This window comes from Dipodomys spectabilis, unplaced genomic scaffold (assembly GCF_019054845.1).
Source record: "Dipodomys spectabilis isolate Male_0828 unplaced genomic scaffold, ASM1905484v1 ptg000174l, whole genome shotgun sequence".
In the NCBI taxonomy this organism is placed as follows: domain Eukaryota; kingdom Metazoa; phylum Chordata; class Mammalia; order Rodentia; family Heteromyidae; genus Dipodomys; species Dipodomys spectabilis.
Window position 1 is genome coordinate 6,808,505 of NW_024870851.1, and position 18,604 is coordinate 6,827,108.

The 18,604-nt window shown below is 36.8% G+C and overlaps 1 protein-coding gene across 1 annotated transcript in view; it reads right to left on the minus strand.

The window, feature by feature from the left end:
- Cers6 (ceramide synthase 6) overlaps positions 1 to 18,604 on the minus strand; it is a 280,429-nt gene that overhangs the window by 127,009 nt on the left and 134,816 nt on the right. The window contains exon 4 of the mRNA XM_042694134.1: positions 2,854 to 2,911. Coding sequence (XP_042550068.1) covers positions 2,854 to 2,911 — 58 coding nt within the window. The remainder of the gene's footprint in view (positions 1 to 2,853; positions 2,912 to 18,604) is intronic.

The following is an 18,604-nucleotide window of genomic DNA, read 5'->3' on the forward strand; positions in this document are numbered from 1 at the left end:
ACTCATAAAAAAATATTGTACTCGTCAGATACTATGTTGGAAATGAAGTTGGCATGAATAAACAATTTGGGGGAGTGGAGATTGGGGAGGAGAGTGTGGGAGGAAATGAGGGAGGGGGTAACACTGTTCAAAAAGAAATGTATTCATTACTTTACCTATGCAACTGTAACCCCTTTGTACATTACCTTTACAATAAAAATTAAATTAAAAAATAAAAATATCAAAAGAAATTATAATGTAAAAATTTAAGGTAAGTTAAATTGCTGTAATGACTGGATTAGATAACAAAAAAGGAAGCTATTTGGAAATCCTTATAAGGAAAGAGTAGGCTGGCAAATGGGAGAAAGCACTGGTATAAGCCTCAGTGTTATGTGCTTAATTAGCATCTCTTAAGGTTGCCAGTTGGCCTTCAGCACACCACCTACCCTCTCTTGATTTCCTCAGTATGACATGGGATGGTTGTCCATACTGGCTTATGAAGTTCTTTCCTGGTATATATTTATTTCAGTCACATGGTTTCCATGTACACGTTTCTATCTCATAAAGTGACTAAACTCAACTGAATGTATTTTAGACAGTTGTTGTTTTTAATGTACTACATGGGTTTTTGTTGTTGTTGTTGTTTCTTTTGTATGTTCTTCCCCCCAGGTTATATCCCCCGTTGTCACTGTACTTAATTTTGGTATCCTGCATCCTGTACATACAATTATCTAATTTGGGGAGGGGAAGGGGAATAACAAAACTTTGAAACAAGGACACAGGAGGACCCATTGCAACAGTGATACTCACAACACACTATGTTGGAAACAAACTTTACAACTTTTTGGAGGCGGGGAATGGAGGAGGAAAGAGATAGTAGGAGAAAAACAAAGGAGGGGATAACAATGTAACAATGCTCCTCAAGAAATGGACTCATCACCTTATTCATGTAACTGTAACCCATCTGTACAACATCTTTACAATAAAATAAAATTTTAAAAAAGAATCTCTTAATGCAGATGAATTCAATTGGGACAACGTCTTACTTTTTAATGCTTTCCTAAGTATTTGTTTTGTTTAAATTTAATTTTGTTGTCAAGGTGATGTACAGAGGGGTTAGTTACTTATGTAAGGTAATGAATGCATTTCTTGTCAAACATTGTTACCTTTTCCTTTGGTTTTTCTTCCACTTTCCCTCACCTCCCCCAAATCCTCCTCTCCTAGTTGTAAAGTTCATTTCCAACATACTGTCTTGTGAGTACTGCTGTTGTACTGGTTCACACTTTGTCCTTTTGTTATAATCAGAGCAATTGAAAAGAAACAAGTATCAAACTGATACAGTTTAAGGGTAAACAATTCCGAGGCAAAGTTTTCCACTGACAAGCCCTCTTGGTGGTGCCTTTATGGTCCACTGAGGATTGGTAGACAAAAGTTATTGTTAAACCTTTTTGTTAGTTTAGGGACAGAATTAGCTAGAGCTGTGTGGACATGATTCCTGTTCTGCTGAATGACAGCCACCCTTTCTGGGTGAGACCTCCAGGAAAGCATATCCAGCAAATGTGGAAGAAAAGGTAAATCCGTGTTCCTGGGTCTCACCCTCTTCCTCTTCTCACCAGAACCAGGCCTAGACTCTAAGCCTTGACCTTAGTTAGCAAGTCCATATTTTCATAAAGCAAAAGTTTTCCCCAAAAAGCATGCTATCCAAAATGATTTCCTTTGTCCTCTTCTGAGGTAGTAAAGATGGAAACACAAATGTCTCACAGCCATTCTTCTTTTGCCCCTGGATAAGCAAGTTTGCAAATGAGAGCACGAGGCTTCTAAACTAAGCAATTTCTACTATGCTTATTTACCTGGGCTGAATGTTTCTTCATACTTAAGTGTGAAGTTTGTTTATAGAAATCCATTAAATTGGCCTCTAGGCCATGTGCTCTTATTAAGTGAAATAAATACATAGTTACCAAAGGAACACACATAAGTAAAAAGCGTATTTCCTCTAGGAAGCTACAATAATGAGAAACAACTACTATTAATAAGAGAAATTACCATAGGCAGATAACATCTGATGAATAAAGACTTTAAAAATAAAAACATTTGAAATGTTTATGTCAATATTTATAAGATTAATGAGTGAGGCATGCTACTTTGCACATGCTCTATTTTAGAAATGTTTTTGTAACAAAGATAATATTGATATTGGAGGTTATTTCTAGTAAATACTTTTAAAGATAATATTTGATTTTATACAAGATTAACATTGTAATGATATGTGCATAACTATGAGAGCAAACGTCTTCCTGAATCTTGAGTTTAAGCAGCCTAACATTAAAAGTACAAGCAAGCACTGAATCACAGGAGGAAGACTATGAGAGTCATAACCAATTCCTTTCAGAATTGAAGGAGTCTCATTCATGCAGGAATGCATAGTGGGAAGAAATAAGACATAATTACGAAAGGAACTGAATTGTCCAATAGCATGTGGTATTGCTCTGTCATTTCTACTGGTTAAGAGACAATGTTACTACCCATATCATAGCAACTGGTGTTTGTAAGTTGTGTGATAAGGAAACTAACTTCTCCCATAATGCTAGTGGGACTATATACAGTTCCTGTGTGGAAGTAGTAAAGAAGCAGCTACAATGGATATAGGACTTAGCAACACCTTACATGGAAAAATTTTCCAAAGTATTTCTAGCATATGCCTAAAAACAATTTATCATAAAGCAGTAACTGCAAAAGATTGTCTATAAATCAAATACAAATACACAAATGATTCTCAGGAAACTTGTTTTGATTGCTTATAATATACTTCATATAGAAATGGAATATATTTTATAAATATGTAAAAATAATATAAAATAATTTGACAGATCCTACCTTTTTCAGGAACCGGACTGCGTAGGAAAATATATAGACATAAAATGAAAATCTCCACCTGTAGAAGGTTAAAAAAAATTAAGAGATTCAGCTTATAGTTTTCACAGCATATTCTGAAATATTATTTTGAGGGAGAAAGCTCATTGAAGGTATCCTCTCCTTAAACCAGAATTATACTTGACAAGTAGCTGGGCACACATACTTGTTTGCATGTATGGCTTTTGGCATATATTTAAAATATAAATATTAGACATTTTTTCAACAAGTTTCTGAATTTTCCCTTTTGTTCTTTTCTTTATCTAACATGTAAACTTTCTCTTCTCAATCACTCATGAAGCAATATGAATGTTTTAGAGTTATTAGTATTAGTGACTTAACTGAAGTTTGTTGTTTGTTTGAAAATTATAAGCTTCAATATTTTAAAATTTGATAAAATTGTTTTTTTCAAAAATTTTAATGGCTGTTGCTATGGAGACTCATGCAACTATAAGGAATGTCAAATTATTAGCTATAGAAAACCAATCTTATGCCATTCTAAAATGTAGGTCTCCTTGGTAGACTCAGTCTTTTAATGAGGTAAGTGTTTTAAGTATTTTTTTATTTCAGAGAACTGAAATGTTTTAAATATTTTGAAATATAAAGGATATAGGTTTATGTATATATTTTATTACTGGGAAGTATTTTACCCTAGTGCTCAGTTACTAGTTTACATTCTTGTACTTTTAAAAAATATGAACAGATTAAAACTGGCTGGGTGTCACTAAAAAACATTCCTGAGGTTTTGCTGCCAGTGGGACTTGGATTATAAATCATAGGTGAACCCAGAAGAAAGGATCTAGCACATTTAGGACCAGAAGAAGATGCTTTCAAGCCATGTAAAAATTCCTGAGATTATGCTGTCAGTGGGACTTGGTTTATAAATCATAGATAAACACAGGAGAAATTCCTTAGCCCATGTAGAACCAGAAGAAAGTGCTTGCAGGCCCTTTAAGAAGTGGGGTGCTGGTGGATCATGTGTATAATCCTAGCTACTGAAGAGGCTGGGATCTGAGGATAGAAGTTTGAAGCCAGCCCAGACAGACCAATCCTAGAAACTCTTATCTCCAAATAATCACCAAAATGCCAGAAGTAGAGCTGTGGCTCAAATGGTAAAACACTAGCCTTGAGGGGAAAAGCTAAGAGATACTAGTCAGGCCCTAAATTCAAGCCTCAGTACCAATACACACACACACACACACACAGACACACACACACACACACACACACACACAGAGTTTCACTGAGGTAACAGTGAATCAATGAATGGTGATTTTATTAGATGTTCCAAATTATATACAGAACCACCTAAAGGCAGTAACAGTTATACTCAGGAAAAAGGAAGCCATGTGGACACCTCTACAGTATATACAAGCACATTTAGATTTTGACACAAAGGTCTGTTCTTGGGTGCAGCTACTCAACATTCTAGAATTCAAGTCACAATTAACTTTAGAGAACTTTTAACTTAAAGGTGGAAAACACTGGACTAAGTATACATAATACCTGAATTTGAGAATTTGACAGGAGAAATAGAAACAAGAGTGTTTCAACAAAACTCCCAAACAATGTAAAAAAGCAAAGACTCTGAAGCCTCACACATAAGTGGGAGTGTAAACTTGTCCAACCACTCTGGAAAGCAGTATGGAAGTTACGCCAAAAAACGAAACATGGAACTACCCTATGACCCAGCAATTCTATTTGGCATTTGTCTGAATGATTACAAACTGGAATATATTAATGTCACCAGCACAACCATGTTTACTACAAAACTGTTCACCATAGCCAAGGAATCAGCCCAGATCCCCTTAATGGATGAATGGATCAAGAAACTGTGGTATATGTGCACAAAGGAATTGTATTCATCCATGAGAAAGCATGATATTGAATCATTTGTAAAGACATGAAAGGATCTATTAAGAATTATGTTAAGTGAAGTTAGTCAGGCCCAGAGAAACTCTCTGATACATGGTAGCTAGAATTATACTATAAATATGTAAGGAAATACATTGAGTGGTATTCATATATATGCAGATGTAGTAACTGAAATGCAGTAGATTCAGGGAAGAACTCAGTGTAAGTCCTTAGAAAGGCAAAAATCACAGTTCAACAAAATAAACACCAGGAAAGGGATACTTGAAATGGGAGGGACGGTGTCAATGGGAGGGAGGTAGAAAAATGAAGAGAAGAGGGGGGAAGAACGCAGTCAAAATTCTACATATATCCTACAAAATTAAGAAAAATGAGGGAAGGCGTGGGTTGGAAGGGATGGGTGAGGATGGTGAACAGGTGACATGGGTCAAGATGCATTGCGCTTATAAACTGCTCTATTGAACGGCAACTCCTATGTACAACTACTTAAACACAACAAAATAAAATCAATAAGACAACTTTAATAATCCCTATCTCCTGGTGGTTGTGGGTGAGTGTCTGTGGGTTTATTTCTTTGGTGTTCAAGTTCTAGATCCGAAGTGAGAGCTACAAGGTCATGATTACATGAGCATATATGTCTTATGCGCTGACTCATTTAATGTTTTGTTGTCTCCCATTTTGAAATTCTTGATGATTTTGGAACAAGCAATATCCTATTTTATTTTGCATTGGGTGGTGCAAATTGGGTTGTTGATTCTGATTAATACTATAGAATCTCCTAATTCTATTCAAATCTGATACTATTCCTTAGTTCAGTCTGTCTAAGGGAAAACTATAATAGAGTCTCAAAGGATTGGTAGCACAAGTCATTTCTACTTTTCCCCTAGTCCTTTCCTTTCCTTCTTGTACTAAACGTCATGCATTTGTCTTACTTACCTGGATGCCTGGAGGCAACTAGATTTGCAACTCCTTTATTAAATGATATATAACAGCTGTTTCAGCTCTGACTACGGTTAGCAGGCAGCGATCAGGCAGGTTTTATGGATAATAAAATTTTATAGAAGTCATTGGAATTTTTAGCATTGCTTAAACATCTACATTTTATTTCCCCACTAAAAAGACCCAGTTTTCCAAAGACTTGGATTCTATTACAGGAGCTCTGATGCCTCCGTCATTGAATAACAACTTGGGATGAATATTTACAAGGCAGAGTTTATTTCCACAAAGTATCAGCAGGAAGCAAAATTTGCCAGCATCTTGCAACATGAAGAGTACTTTATCTGTGGAGTTCCGGATAACTTGCAGGCCAGTCCCTGGGATAAGCTCTTTCTAAAGTATCGCCAAGAGGATTGATAAACAAAGCTGTATGGTACTACCAAAACCTGTTTTTAGGATCAGGGAAGAATTCCTAACATCAGGAAAAGAATATTTTTATATATTTATTTTTTATTTTTTGGTGAGAAGTGATGAGAATCAAGCCATAAGCCTGTAGGAAGTAGGAAAAGTCTTTCCCTCTGTGTCTCCCTTTCTTGACCCTCTCAATATTTTGTACAGAAATGAAAAGGAAAAAATCCCTATCAGTCAAATCCCAGGCAGTGCTATTATTAATGGTGATACATATTTTCTGAGGCAGAAGGGGCCCCCTACCCTTGATTATATGCTTTTTTTCTTAAAAATATTGGGAAGAAGGGAGGTACTGCACCCTGAAAATTTCAGTTGAAGAAAAGCAGATTGAGGGCTAAAATAATCTTGTAAAATACTGCACACTAGCTACTAGAGTTCTTCATAACTATATAGAAAAATCAAAAGAGAACGAGACACTAGAGAAAATGGCTTTAAATCAAATTTTTCTCATCCATTAGAAATGGTCAGAGCCTACAAACATCAACCAGCCACATGATTTGAGATCTAAAAGAGGATATTTACTATAGAACAAGAAGACTGAGAGCAAGGCCAAGGTCAATCCATTCATTCTCTCTCTCAGTAAGTCTAGTTAGAGCTTTAGACTATTAGGAATATAGATAACAGATGAGTTTTCTAAGAAGTACTGAATATGGAATTACAAAAGCATGCTCAAGTTGCAAAGAACAGTAGTACTCTAAAGATGACTTCCTGCAGCATTCAAAAATGGTTTTCAGCTGGGTACCAGTAGCTCACAACTGTAATCCTAGCTACTTGGAAGGCTGAGATCTGAGGATCATGGTTCAAAGCCAGCCCAGCCAGGAAAGTCTGTGAGATTCTTATCCCCAATTAACTGCCAAAAGCCTGATGTGGAGTAGTAGCTCAAGTGGTAGAGTGTTAGTCTTGAGTAAAACAGCTTGGGGACAGGGCCCTGGCCCGGAGTTAAAACCCAGGACACTCTCTCTCTCCTCTCTCTCTCTCTCTCTCTCTCTCTCTCTCCCTCTCTCTCTCTCTCTCTCTCTCTCTCTCTCTCACACACACACACACACACACACACACACACACTAAAATATAGGTGAAAAAAGGAGCAACACCTGGATGCTGACAATGAAGAATAGTATTGCTGCCATGGAAGGAAATTGCTGCCACCGAAGAAAAGAGGGAAAGTAGATATACACAGTGGAAATAAATCATTGATACAGATAAATAATTGATACAGAGGGTAATATCCTTGTAAGGTCACTAGATGAAAAAAACATCCTAGATCTGGGCAAAAGAAAAAAATCTAGTTGTAATTGTTTCTGAGAAAATACAAGTGAAGAATGGAAATAAATATAATAATGAGAGATACATTTTAAAAGCACTAATTTGTTTTCCAAACCATATTAACTTATAACCACAGTCTGCTGAAAATTTTGAATCCCAGGGTTAAAATAAAATAAAAATAGTACTCAAGCATAAAAATGAAAACAAGTCAACACACAATTCATATGAACACTAGTCATTGTTAGAGAATCAAATGCCCTGCTGGTTTAAATTTCTCTTCTATATCATCAAATGTCAGTATTGATCAAGATATATTGTATTCATAAACTGCTTTGTTAAATGGTAACTTATTTGTATACTACTTAAAAATAATAAAATGAAAAAGACAAAAATTACCCCATCAGAGATAGCTACTGCCAACCAAACTCCCTTTTTTGTAAAGTAATATGAAAGATAGCCTCACATTCAATACTCTGAAAATACCTACTTCATTGCCCTCATGCCTGTAATCCACGTGCATGCCCCTGACTCCGCCCAGTTCTAACTCATTAAGACACAAAATTAAGGGGCTGGGAAGGTGCCTCAGTGGTAGAGCACTTGCCTTGCATGCCTGAGGCCCTGGATTCGATTCCTCAGCACCACATAAGCAAAAAGAAAAAAGCCAGAAGTTGCGCTGTGGCTCAAGTGGTAGAGCTCTAGCCTTGAGCTGAAGAGAGCTGAGGGACAGCGCCCAGGCCCAGAGTTCAGGCCCCATGACCGGACCCAAAAAAATAAATAAATAAATAAAAGACATAAAATTAAGAACTGAAAAGTTATACTTTGAGAGAGAGAAAAAAGGCTACCTGTGATCAGAAACATCATTTTCCTAAATTTTACTGTCTTATCAAATGTTATTGTTCTAAAATAATAATACGTGATATTTAACAAGTAATCAGAGGATAGGCCCTCACATTATATTAATAAAAATAAGGAATAAAGAAAGCATTAAATTTACTCTTACACAAGACATTATTATATTAATAATAGAAATATAATTAAGAATGTCTACATAAACTTAAAAAATGGCTCCTGGATAATAAGAGTAGATGTGAACACAGAATTACAATTGCATCTTCATGAATGTAATACTAACATAGCCAGAGAGGGATTTTAAATAAACTATAAATTCCTAAGGACAGCAGAAAGTAAAGGAGGACAGTCATCTGAGTTTGCACTCTCAAAGGCAAAAAATGAAGGGATGCTTGCTTAATTGGCAGATCCTGAGTCAGATACTCACGCCATGTGCACAGAAGGACCATGAAAGCCTAGAAAGACTGAGAAGAAATATGAAAGGAAGAAATCTCTATTGAGAACAGAAGCTTGTTCAAGGCCACACAGTAGGTAAGTGGCAAAAACCAGGCCACCAACCCAGCACTAACCAGAGTTGTCAAATTTCACAGAATTAAAGCATACTTCTCTGCCTAGCAAAGGCAGTTTGCCCCACTGTACCTGCTTGTACAAATCCACTGGACCCTTGAAAATCAGAACAGGAAGCCAGTAAGAACTACCATTCACAGAATATGGTTTGCTATTTCTAAACAACACTGCTGTTAAAATCAAATCCAATCAAATGTGCACCCAAAGTAGAGAATGAAAGCATTGAGGTCTCCTGTCTTTTTCATGTTGCCCCAACCTCACCAAGATGACACTAGGATCCTAAACTACAGAGAAAGAAGAACATGAAGAAACAACCAGAGGAGACCTCTGAGTTCCTAGAATGAGAAATGCCAGTGTAGAGACTGCAAGGCAGCAAGAAGGACACATTTTATTCTCAGCATTTATACAGTGCCTCTTCTAGCTCTTGTGGTACTTTACAAATAGTAAACCATGTAATGGGACTACTCTACACAAAGCAGGCACCACTGCCATCATCTTTTCTAATTTTGACAAATCAAATATCAAGTGTTTTGATAATTTGCCACAAAGCTAATAAGGAAATGATTTTGAATTAAAGCTAGACAATGTGGTCTAGTATCTAAGCTCTTAACCCTAAGGCTATGCTTCTTCCTGATTTCTTTTTCTTTTCTTTTTTTAAATTTCACTGATGTGTTTAATTGGGGTAGGTTTTCTCTAAGTAGTACTGACTGTCCTCAACTTCACTATGTAGCACAGCAAACTTAGGACCTGTGATCATGATCTTCCTACCGCAGTTCTCTGAAGGCTAGGATTATGTGCATGTATCTCTAAATATTCACCTGAAAACTGAAGACAATATATTCAGCTAATGTGATTTTTTTTAACTCAGTAGATATTAGCAGATGTCACATAATGAGAACAGTTTCTAATGAATGGAAACTCACTACTTGCAAATCTAGGAACAAGGGGAAGACTGTGCTGATGCTTCATTTTAATACTATACAATTAAACACACTATGAAACTTACAACTAAAGTCAACAGGGACTACCCAGGGGACCCTTCTCTGTCCTATCTACTGATCTTTCTACCTGCTGAAACACTATTGGCAACCTTAGGATTTATCCTTGAATGTTCTAAGAGGCCACGTTTTATAAATGGTGCAACACTGAAGCTCTCTCATTCTCTGATGTTATTTTCCTTACCCCTTTTCTTGATCTTTGATGTTAGCTGATATTCTGTTCCTTTACCAAGACCAGCAACTAAGCTGACACTGAAATTTTTATTGAATATGCACACTCCATTTATTTACCTTTATCAAGATTGTCGATCAAGTAATCAACTACTTGTAGAAATTACAAATAAGTACAATAAGAGGGAGAAATATGAGAAATATTACCCATGTAATTTTAGATGATCAATATTATAAGAATTGGATTCAAAGAGGGTAAGCTCTGGCACAATTAAGTAATAAACAACACTGTTAGATTGTACAAAACCCCATGATACACTCTTGGAGTAGGAAAACTACTGTACAGTTCTTATGATTTGAAAATTGAATTATTTTGAGGCATTTTTTCACTTCAGGTTTTTTATTACTTAAACAAAGCAAGCAAACGAGATTAACTCATTTCTTATCAAATTCAAAAGAGAAGTGAAGCAGCATTTTTATTTATATCTATGCTATGAAATTTTTTCTTTCACTAAGTTTAACATTATTATGTAAATTCTTCTGCTATAACTGACAAAGTACTACAAATGAAGTAAAATTATGCCATTGGATAGATGAGTATGTATATTTAGGAACAAATCAGTATAAGCTTTATATTATTGACACTTTAAAATATAAGTCTATCACTTCACTTCTAAGCACAAAGTAGATTTAAGTACTATTTTTCTACTCAAAACTTCTAGCTAATGACTTTCATACCATGAACAAAGCTATAATATATCACATTCATATTTTATACTTCTGACAAGTAAAACTGGATTTATGAAAGACCTCCCAAGAAGTTCCTATATTATTTCAGATATAGTCACTTGCACAAAATTTTAATGTATAGTAGTTGGGGCAGGGTGCTCAAGCTGGATTGAACTGTGGCATTCTTTTTACTTAATAAAACCCATCAGATAGGTAACAGAGATTTCAGGGCTTGTTTTTTATAAAATAATAATAACTATTTCTTGAGCTCTCACCTTGAGCTTGACCCTGGTAAGAGTCCTCAAACTATTAACTCAAGTACATTGTGTATCTATGTGTGTGTGTGCGGGGGGGGGGGGGGGCGGGGAGGGGAGGGGGGAATGTGCCAGTATTAGGGCTTGAACTCAGGGCCTTGTGGTTTTGCTTGGCTTTTCTGCTCAAGGCTGGCTCTCTACCACTTGAGCCACACCTTCACATCCTTAACTCATTTGTATCTTATAAGAACCTGTGGGCTGGATATAACTGTAATTTCCATGTTACAAGTAAGAATATTGGGACTTAGAAAACTTCCCAAAAGACACAGTAAGTGGTAGCTTTTAAAATTCAAATTCAGACAATTTGGCTCTGCAAACCATGCTCTCTCTACTAATTATTAATACTAATTATTAACACAAAAACGACTTTCTTCCACTGTGAATAACATTAGGCTCTTTATCCCATCACTACACAAAATCAAGAGCAGTATTCTGACAGCCACAGTCTTTGTTTCAACTCCTCTTGTGTGCTAAAGTAGGAAGGCAAAGGACACTTCTCTGTTGCCCTTCCTTCCTTCCTTCTTTCCTTCTTTCCTTCCTTCCTTCCTTCCTTCCTTCCTTCCTTCCTTCCTTCCTTCCTTCCTTCCTTCCTTCCTTCCTTCCTTCCTTCCTTCCCTTTCTTTCTTTCCTTCTTTCTCTTTCTTTCTCACTCTCTCCCTATTTTTTTCCCTCCCTCCTTCCCTTCTTTCCTTCCTTCCTTTGCACCAAATGCAAAGCATACACAAAGTGAAATGACCTAGCCAGAATACTATGCAGCAATAGTGTTGTGAAAGTATACCGTTTACCCTAGCAGGAAGCAGTTTGTATAAAGGAAGTACTTGGTCTTATTTTCCAGTCAATGTTTTGTTATAAGTTCTTTACATCTCTGTACCCATAAGTCACAAATATCCAAGCCTCCATTTTACATTTTTTGATCCAGAGACTTTTCTTAACAGCAGGTGGGGACCCTGAGACTTATCTGCCATCTTGTTCTATAAATGAGAACAAAGATCCAGAGGAACATACCACTTTCCTACATTACAGGCAACTTGGTAAAAATAAATGAATCTCCCCATTTTGTAAAGAAGTCTCTTTCCTCTATATTGTGAGCACCCTATAGCCTTATACTCAAAACTGGAAATCAACCACACCAAAAGTATCAGAATAAAAAACTCAGTAGATACCTAATCTCCTGTTATGAGAAGGCACTGTGATGCTCATTAGTATATAGACACTGAATTTTACAAATTAAAACAGCACCTAAATTGTTTTTAAGTTGCTGGCTTCAGATTTCTATTTGTTTCTTTTGTTTGGGTGGTTGATTGGAGATGCTTATTTGTAGAACACAGAAATCCTTTGCATTTACTAAGTCCATCATTTAGTGTACTGTAATTGCACAGACATATATTTCTTCTTGTTGTCTGATAGGCTTTTAGCTAAAGAGCCTCCATACAAATATTAAGGTTTAAAAATACATTTATGATACCATCATTTTCTTGTTCAGATTTACTGAGATATAAAAAGTGACAAAATGTGTGATATTAAGATGTGCATCGAGAAGATTTGACAAAACTAACCAAGTTAGTTTTAATCATGACTTATCTAGTGACATTTTTATATTAGATTCCCTTAAACTAAGTCATCTTATAACTGAAAATATGAACCCTTTGGTCATCCTTTCATCCTTTAACATACAATAGAGCATTGCTTCTAGGGTTCAACTGAACCATATTTTGAAGAGGGAAGCCCTGATATCTCTGTAACCTCTCTGATGGGTTTTATCTAACATTATTTTTTAATATATGATTTTTATTTTTGGGGACCAATAGTCACAGTTTCAAGCTATAGATATAGCTTTAGGTTGACTACATGTGGCACTAACATTAGTATTTTACTACTTAAGTACAATAGCACATTTCTTAAGTAGAGAGAAAGAAAACTGAATCAAGCTTGAAAAATATGCTATACATCTGAAAGCACAAATCAAGGCAAGATGAAGGAATTCTTTGAGGAAACTCTGTACAGCACCTAAATTTGCATTAATTCAGGACTTAAAAAAAACTACAATAAGGGGAAAGATGTTACTCATCCTGTGGACATTTATGTAAACCTAGCTTCTAGATACAAGACAAACATTTACTGAAATCATTTCTAACTTCATTAATAATTAATTCTGTGACTCCAAGTGGTTTTCCTCATTTGCTAAAGGCTCAGCTGTTTCTATTTGAGAAGCAACATAATACATGAGGCAAAGTCAGTGAGGCTGGAAGGCAAACCTATTCACTTCTAATCCCAGGTCAAGTGTGAACTGAACTTGAACAGAGGAAGCTTCATTACATCACATATATTACACACTCACCAAAAATCTGATGACATATAAAACAATGTTAGAGTTTTCCCGTGTATGTCAACATGAATACATGGGCTGGGAATACAGTTTTAGTGGTAGAGTGTTTTAATGAAGCCCTGAGTTCAATTCCTCAGTACTACATAAACAGAAAAAGCTGGAAGTGGCACTATGGCTCAAGTGGCTGAGCAACAGCCTTGAGCAAAAGAAGCTCAGGAACAGTGCCCAGGCTCTGAGTTCAGGCTATCGGACTGGCAAAAAAAAGTCATGAATACACCAGCAACAACAACAACAAAACAAGGAAATGTGCACACTGAATTCAAGGCGGGTACTATTTCTGAAGAGCAGGAATAGGAAATATGCAAATGGGTAACTCAAGGTGATTCTCTATTTAATCAGTCTTAAAAATAAGATGGAGACCAAGCATGATAACACATATCTGTAACCCTAGCACTGGGGACCCTGAGGCACGAAGATTATGAGTTTGAGGCCAGCCTGGGCTACAGAGTGGGATCTTATCCCAAAACACCAAAAGAGAAGGGGGCAGATTGGATAGAGTGGAGTGGATTTTTGTTACATCCATTTCTGTGCTTACTCTGTTATTCTCTGTATCCTAAAAGATCTCATTGTTAAAGTACGGGATGGGTAGAAAAGGGAATGAGAATGTTGAAGGAGGTGACACATTAAGATGCATTGTATTCCTAAACTGCTTTATGATATGACACCTCCTTTGTACAATTACTTAAATTTTAAAAATGTTAAAAATAACAAACAAACAAGATCTTATTGAAAGACAGTATAAATAGAAATTATACACACCCAAGCAATGTCTTTACCTTCTGATGCATCTAGAAACACAAATAACCTGCACTTTATGCCACATTCCAAGCATAAGTTCTCAAGCATCAGAACTAATTTTACTGTTTACCTGTTGCTACAAAGCTAACAATGACACTGGAAGTGTTCTGGGTATGGCTTGCATGTTATACTTTGTTCTTATTCTACTATGTTCTATTTCTTAGATTTTGTTTAGAATGTTTTTGTTTTGCTCATGGGTCCTATGAACTCTTCCTCATGCTCTTCGTCAGTTGCCTATTATGCTACCTTTTCTTCTCCTGGCTGACTGCCCTTGTCAAGCACCCAGCAAGATCAATTCAACATGGTTGGCACTTGCTCCTTCCCATTTGTCTTTTTAGCATCATTCCAGATACTTACAATCAATCTACTGAAGACACATCTGTCCCCAAATCAGTGCCCACAAATTATGTCCCATTCTGCCTATAAAATGCTTCTTGTGTCTTCTCCAAGTCCTGAACGTAGACTAGACTTCTAATTGTGAGCATGAAGTCCACTTCAACTCCTTCATTTGTGGAAATCAGAAAAAGAAAAATGAACATATTCCAACTAACAATTGCCAGATGAGGATTATTTTTTTTAATGTCCAATGTGTACGACTGTTTTATTTATTCACCCTTGTACCACCCTTTCTGCACCTCCTCTTACTATCCCGATGTGACTATAAATCTACAGGTAAGCACACTGAATAATTAAAATACACATACACACACACATACACTCACACAAACATACAAGGACATGATAAATTTTACAATACTCTAGACATTCACACACTGAAGCCAAAGGAGGATATGCATAGGAGTTGTTGACAGAGTCTCAATAGCTACACACAGTGCTTCCATTTTTATATTTTCTTTCTAAATACATATTCTCATAGTTCTGTGATTTTCAAAACCTCCTAACTTTATCATATAACTTTATCTTAACCAGACAAAGGTACTTTACTAATCTCTCTGAGTTTGACACAATGCCTGACATTACACTGAAGACAATTAAATGAGTCTGAAGTGAAACACTGCTGTCAGACAGTAGGGCCTAATGTATATGACTGTGTGTGTCCGGAACTTGCATATGATCTTTAATAGAAGATTATTTTTTTTAAAAAAGGATTAGAACCAATAGTGCTTGTTGTCAATATGTAGTAATGTAGTCAATATGACTAAATGTGGTCAATATGACTTTGAAGCACACAGTTGCAGGTGCCACAAGTTTTAAGTGTGCATCTGAGACAAAAGATGCCACGTATTTATTATCATCTTTATCTTTCTCCAGGATAAACTCATCCACTGCCTGAATTCCATGCTGTCACTGTCCCTATGTGGATACCCAAATAACTATTGGATCTTCCATCAATGTAGCCACTTCAGTTAAAAAACTCAAACATTTGTTACCTCTCTCCCAAATAGCTGCCACTGTTTCTGCCTTCTGTCTCTGTCAAGGGCACTTTTCCATTCACATTGTATCTTTGTACCTTCCTTCTCCCTCAGCCTCCTCTCCTATCAACATTGTAGCTCAAAGACTTGCCTGGGAAATGCCCATTGGATTTTTCTTTTGCTCCAATCCCTCAGTATCCTCCTCACGAGGCCAGCACAGTAAATCTTGCTGCTCAAAGAGGTGGGCTAGCATTATTTGAGCACCATAGGTACCCAATTCAGTCAGGTTATATAGTGATTCATTTAGCCATGAAAAAGAATAGGCACAGTTTACCATATTAGGTTTGGCATGACATGAGTTTCTATCCCTACAGGCAAATCTACATAGAAATACAGAGAGTACTCTGGAAGCTGCTCACAAAAGAACAAGAGGAGTTGGTGACTTTAAGATATGCAATCCATAGAGTAAGTCTCCAAAGAGCAAATAGACCAGTCTAGAGGCCGGCACTCCCCATTCCTAACACCTTAACATTCCTCCCTAAGCCCCATCTCACAATATCATCGATTGCCCTAGACTAGGCAGGGGTCCATCACTTTGAGAGGGTGAGTAGTCAGGACAATCTCATTCCTGTTCACATTTGATACTTTCTTTAAAACAAAACACTAGTGGGGCTGGAAAGGTGGCTCAGTGGTAGAGTGCTTGTCTTGCATGCATAAGGCCCTGGGTTCAATTCCTCAGCCCCACATAAGCAAAAAGGAAAAAAAAAGCCGGAAGTAGCCCACGACCGGACCAAAAAAAAATAAAAAAACAAAACACTAATTTAATGTTGTTTTTCAAGTCAAATGACTTTACTCAAGTCAATTTTCATGCTCTTACTGGTTTCCACCCTAAAGGCAAAGTCTTCACGAATTACTTTTAGTAGAAAGATAGCATACATTACAGCAATCCTTGAAATGACCAACGACCGATTGGACTTTTCAGCCCTGATTGAAAAATCCATGCTTTAAAACTTCTGTCCAGGACTACCGCTTGATAGATTGTGTTTACACATTAGAGTGGAATGCTCACCCAGGCTGTGTGGTCCGCACAATCTTGATCTATCTCTTCAAAATGGTATAGAGTGGGAATTAAGTGATATAGCACTTGTAAACTAGTTAGAATAGAAATGCGACTCCCGGCTGTGTTCTATAATTCTTTCACTATCACTCTTTCTATACAGCTGCCATATCAGATGTACCCAGTTATTAATTTCTAAAGTAAGCCTTATCACTGTCTGCATAGATCAGAGTCATGGCCACACTGACTGCAAACTCAAGTATGACTTCTGGGTAGACCTGTCATGTCAGATATGATGAAGATGTGAGTATAGAAGAAGCCTTCATATGAACTAGTTAAGCAGTAGCTCCTATAATTGAGAAAGTCTGTTGCTTTTTATTAAATGTATGTGTCCAGCATTGACTGACTTCATTTTCCCATTTTCAGTTTTTTTAAGTCATTTAATATTTAATGTTACAAAAAAACTCGAGATTGCTACATTAAATATGCACGTTGTACAAGCAGCTCCAGAAATGTTCAGAATAAAATTTAGTAAAGCTGGGAAGTAAAAAGTACAGCAGTGCATTTCCATGGCAATGTGGTGTTAAAAATAAGACCTGATAAGTGAACAAATCGACCCCTGGAGTTGTGTAGATGAACAAAACAGGTTGATGAAGCCTGGGATTTTCATGGGCAAAAATTTTACCCTGTTTTCTAATGATCTAATAAACTCTCAGTTTTCAAAAAGTATTTACCTAAAACAAAACTGAGGTAGTCAAATAAAAAATTATCTTTGCAATTATGCTAATAACCTGCTGGCCACTCATTAAGGATTTACTAAATATCAAGACATATTGCTAAGAGTTGAGAATATAACTATGAATATTTCATGGTTCCTCTGTTAAGGGCTGACAGTATACAAAGCTGCTTCTTGATGGGCTACAAATTTAAGGTTGTCTGTTCAGAGATATCACTCATATATACCAACTGCACTCCCAACTTATGACAGTATCCTGAGGGCAATCAGGATGTCATCTTACCCTAATGCCACTAGGGGAACTCCATCCTAAAAACTGTTGTTCCATGTCAGGTGTAGAAATCTGGTTACGGTGGAGATGTTGTCAAAGTCTGTCTGTTCTCTAGGTAACTTGAAAAGAAAGTGGTTGCATGGACATGCAGGCAATGATGACCAGCTAGCATATACACTTAACAGAAAACTCCAATCAGCTAAGTAAAATAGGTTCCTAAATGTCTGAATCCTCTAACCTTGGCAGTAGTACAGAGCAAGGAAAAGTGGGCAGGATACCACTAGTCAGCAACTTAAGGGGTTGAGAGAGCTTATAGTGGAGAGACTTATAGTGGAGGACAAAAAGCAAACTAATGGAGATCAGAGCTGAGAGTGGGCAGGGCCCTTTGTGGTACCATCTAGAACCTGGAAAGGATTGAAGTTAATCAAGTATATAGAGGAATATTGTTCATTCTTGCTTATTTCCTTCACTTTTAAATAAAAAGAACAGAAAAGACACAGCGATGAAAAATAGCAACACAATATCATTAAAATATAGGGAAGTGTACCTATGGCTCAAATGGTAGCAGCCCTGAGCATAAAAGCTAAGAAGGAAGCCAGGCACTGGTGGTTCACACCTGTAATCCTAGCTACTCAGGAGGCTGAGGATCATGGTTCAAAGCCAGTCTGGGCAGGAAAGTCCCTGAGACTCTAATTTCCAATTAACCACCAGAAAACTAAAAGTGGTACTGTGGCTCAAGTGGTAGGGCACTTGCCTTGAGCTAAAGAGCACAGGGACAATGCCCAGGCTCAGAGTTCAAACCCCACAACTGACAATAAATAAATAAAAATAAAATAAAAAGCTAAGAAGGAGCACCTGGCCCTGAATTCAGGCACCAGTACAGGCAAAACATAACATAAAGCAGGTGCACAGATTGCCAAAGGTTTT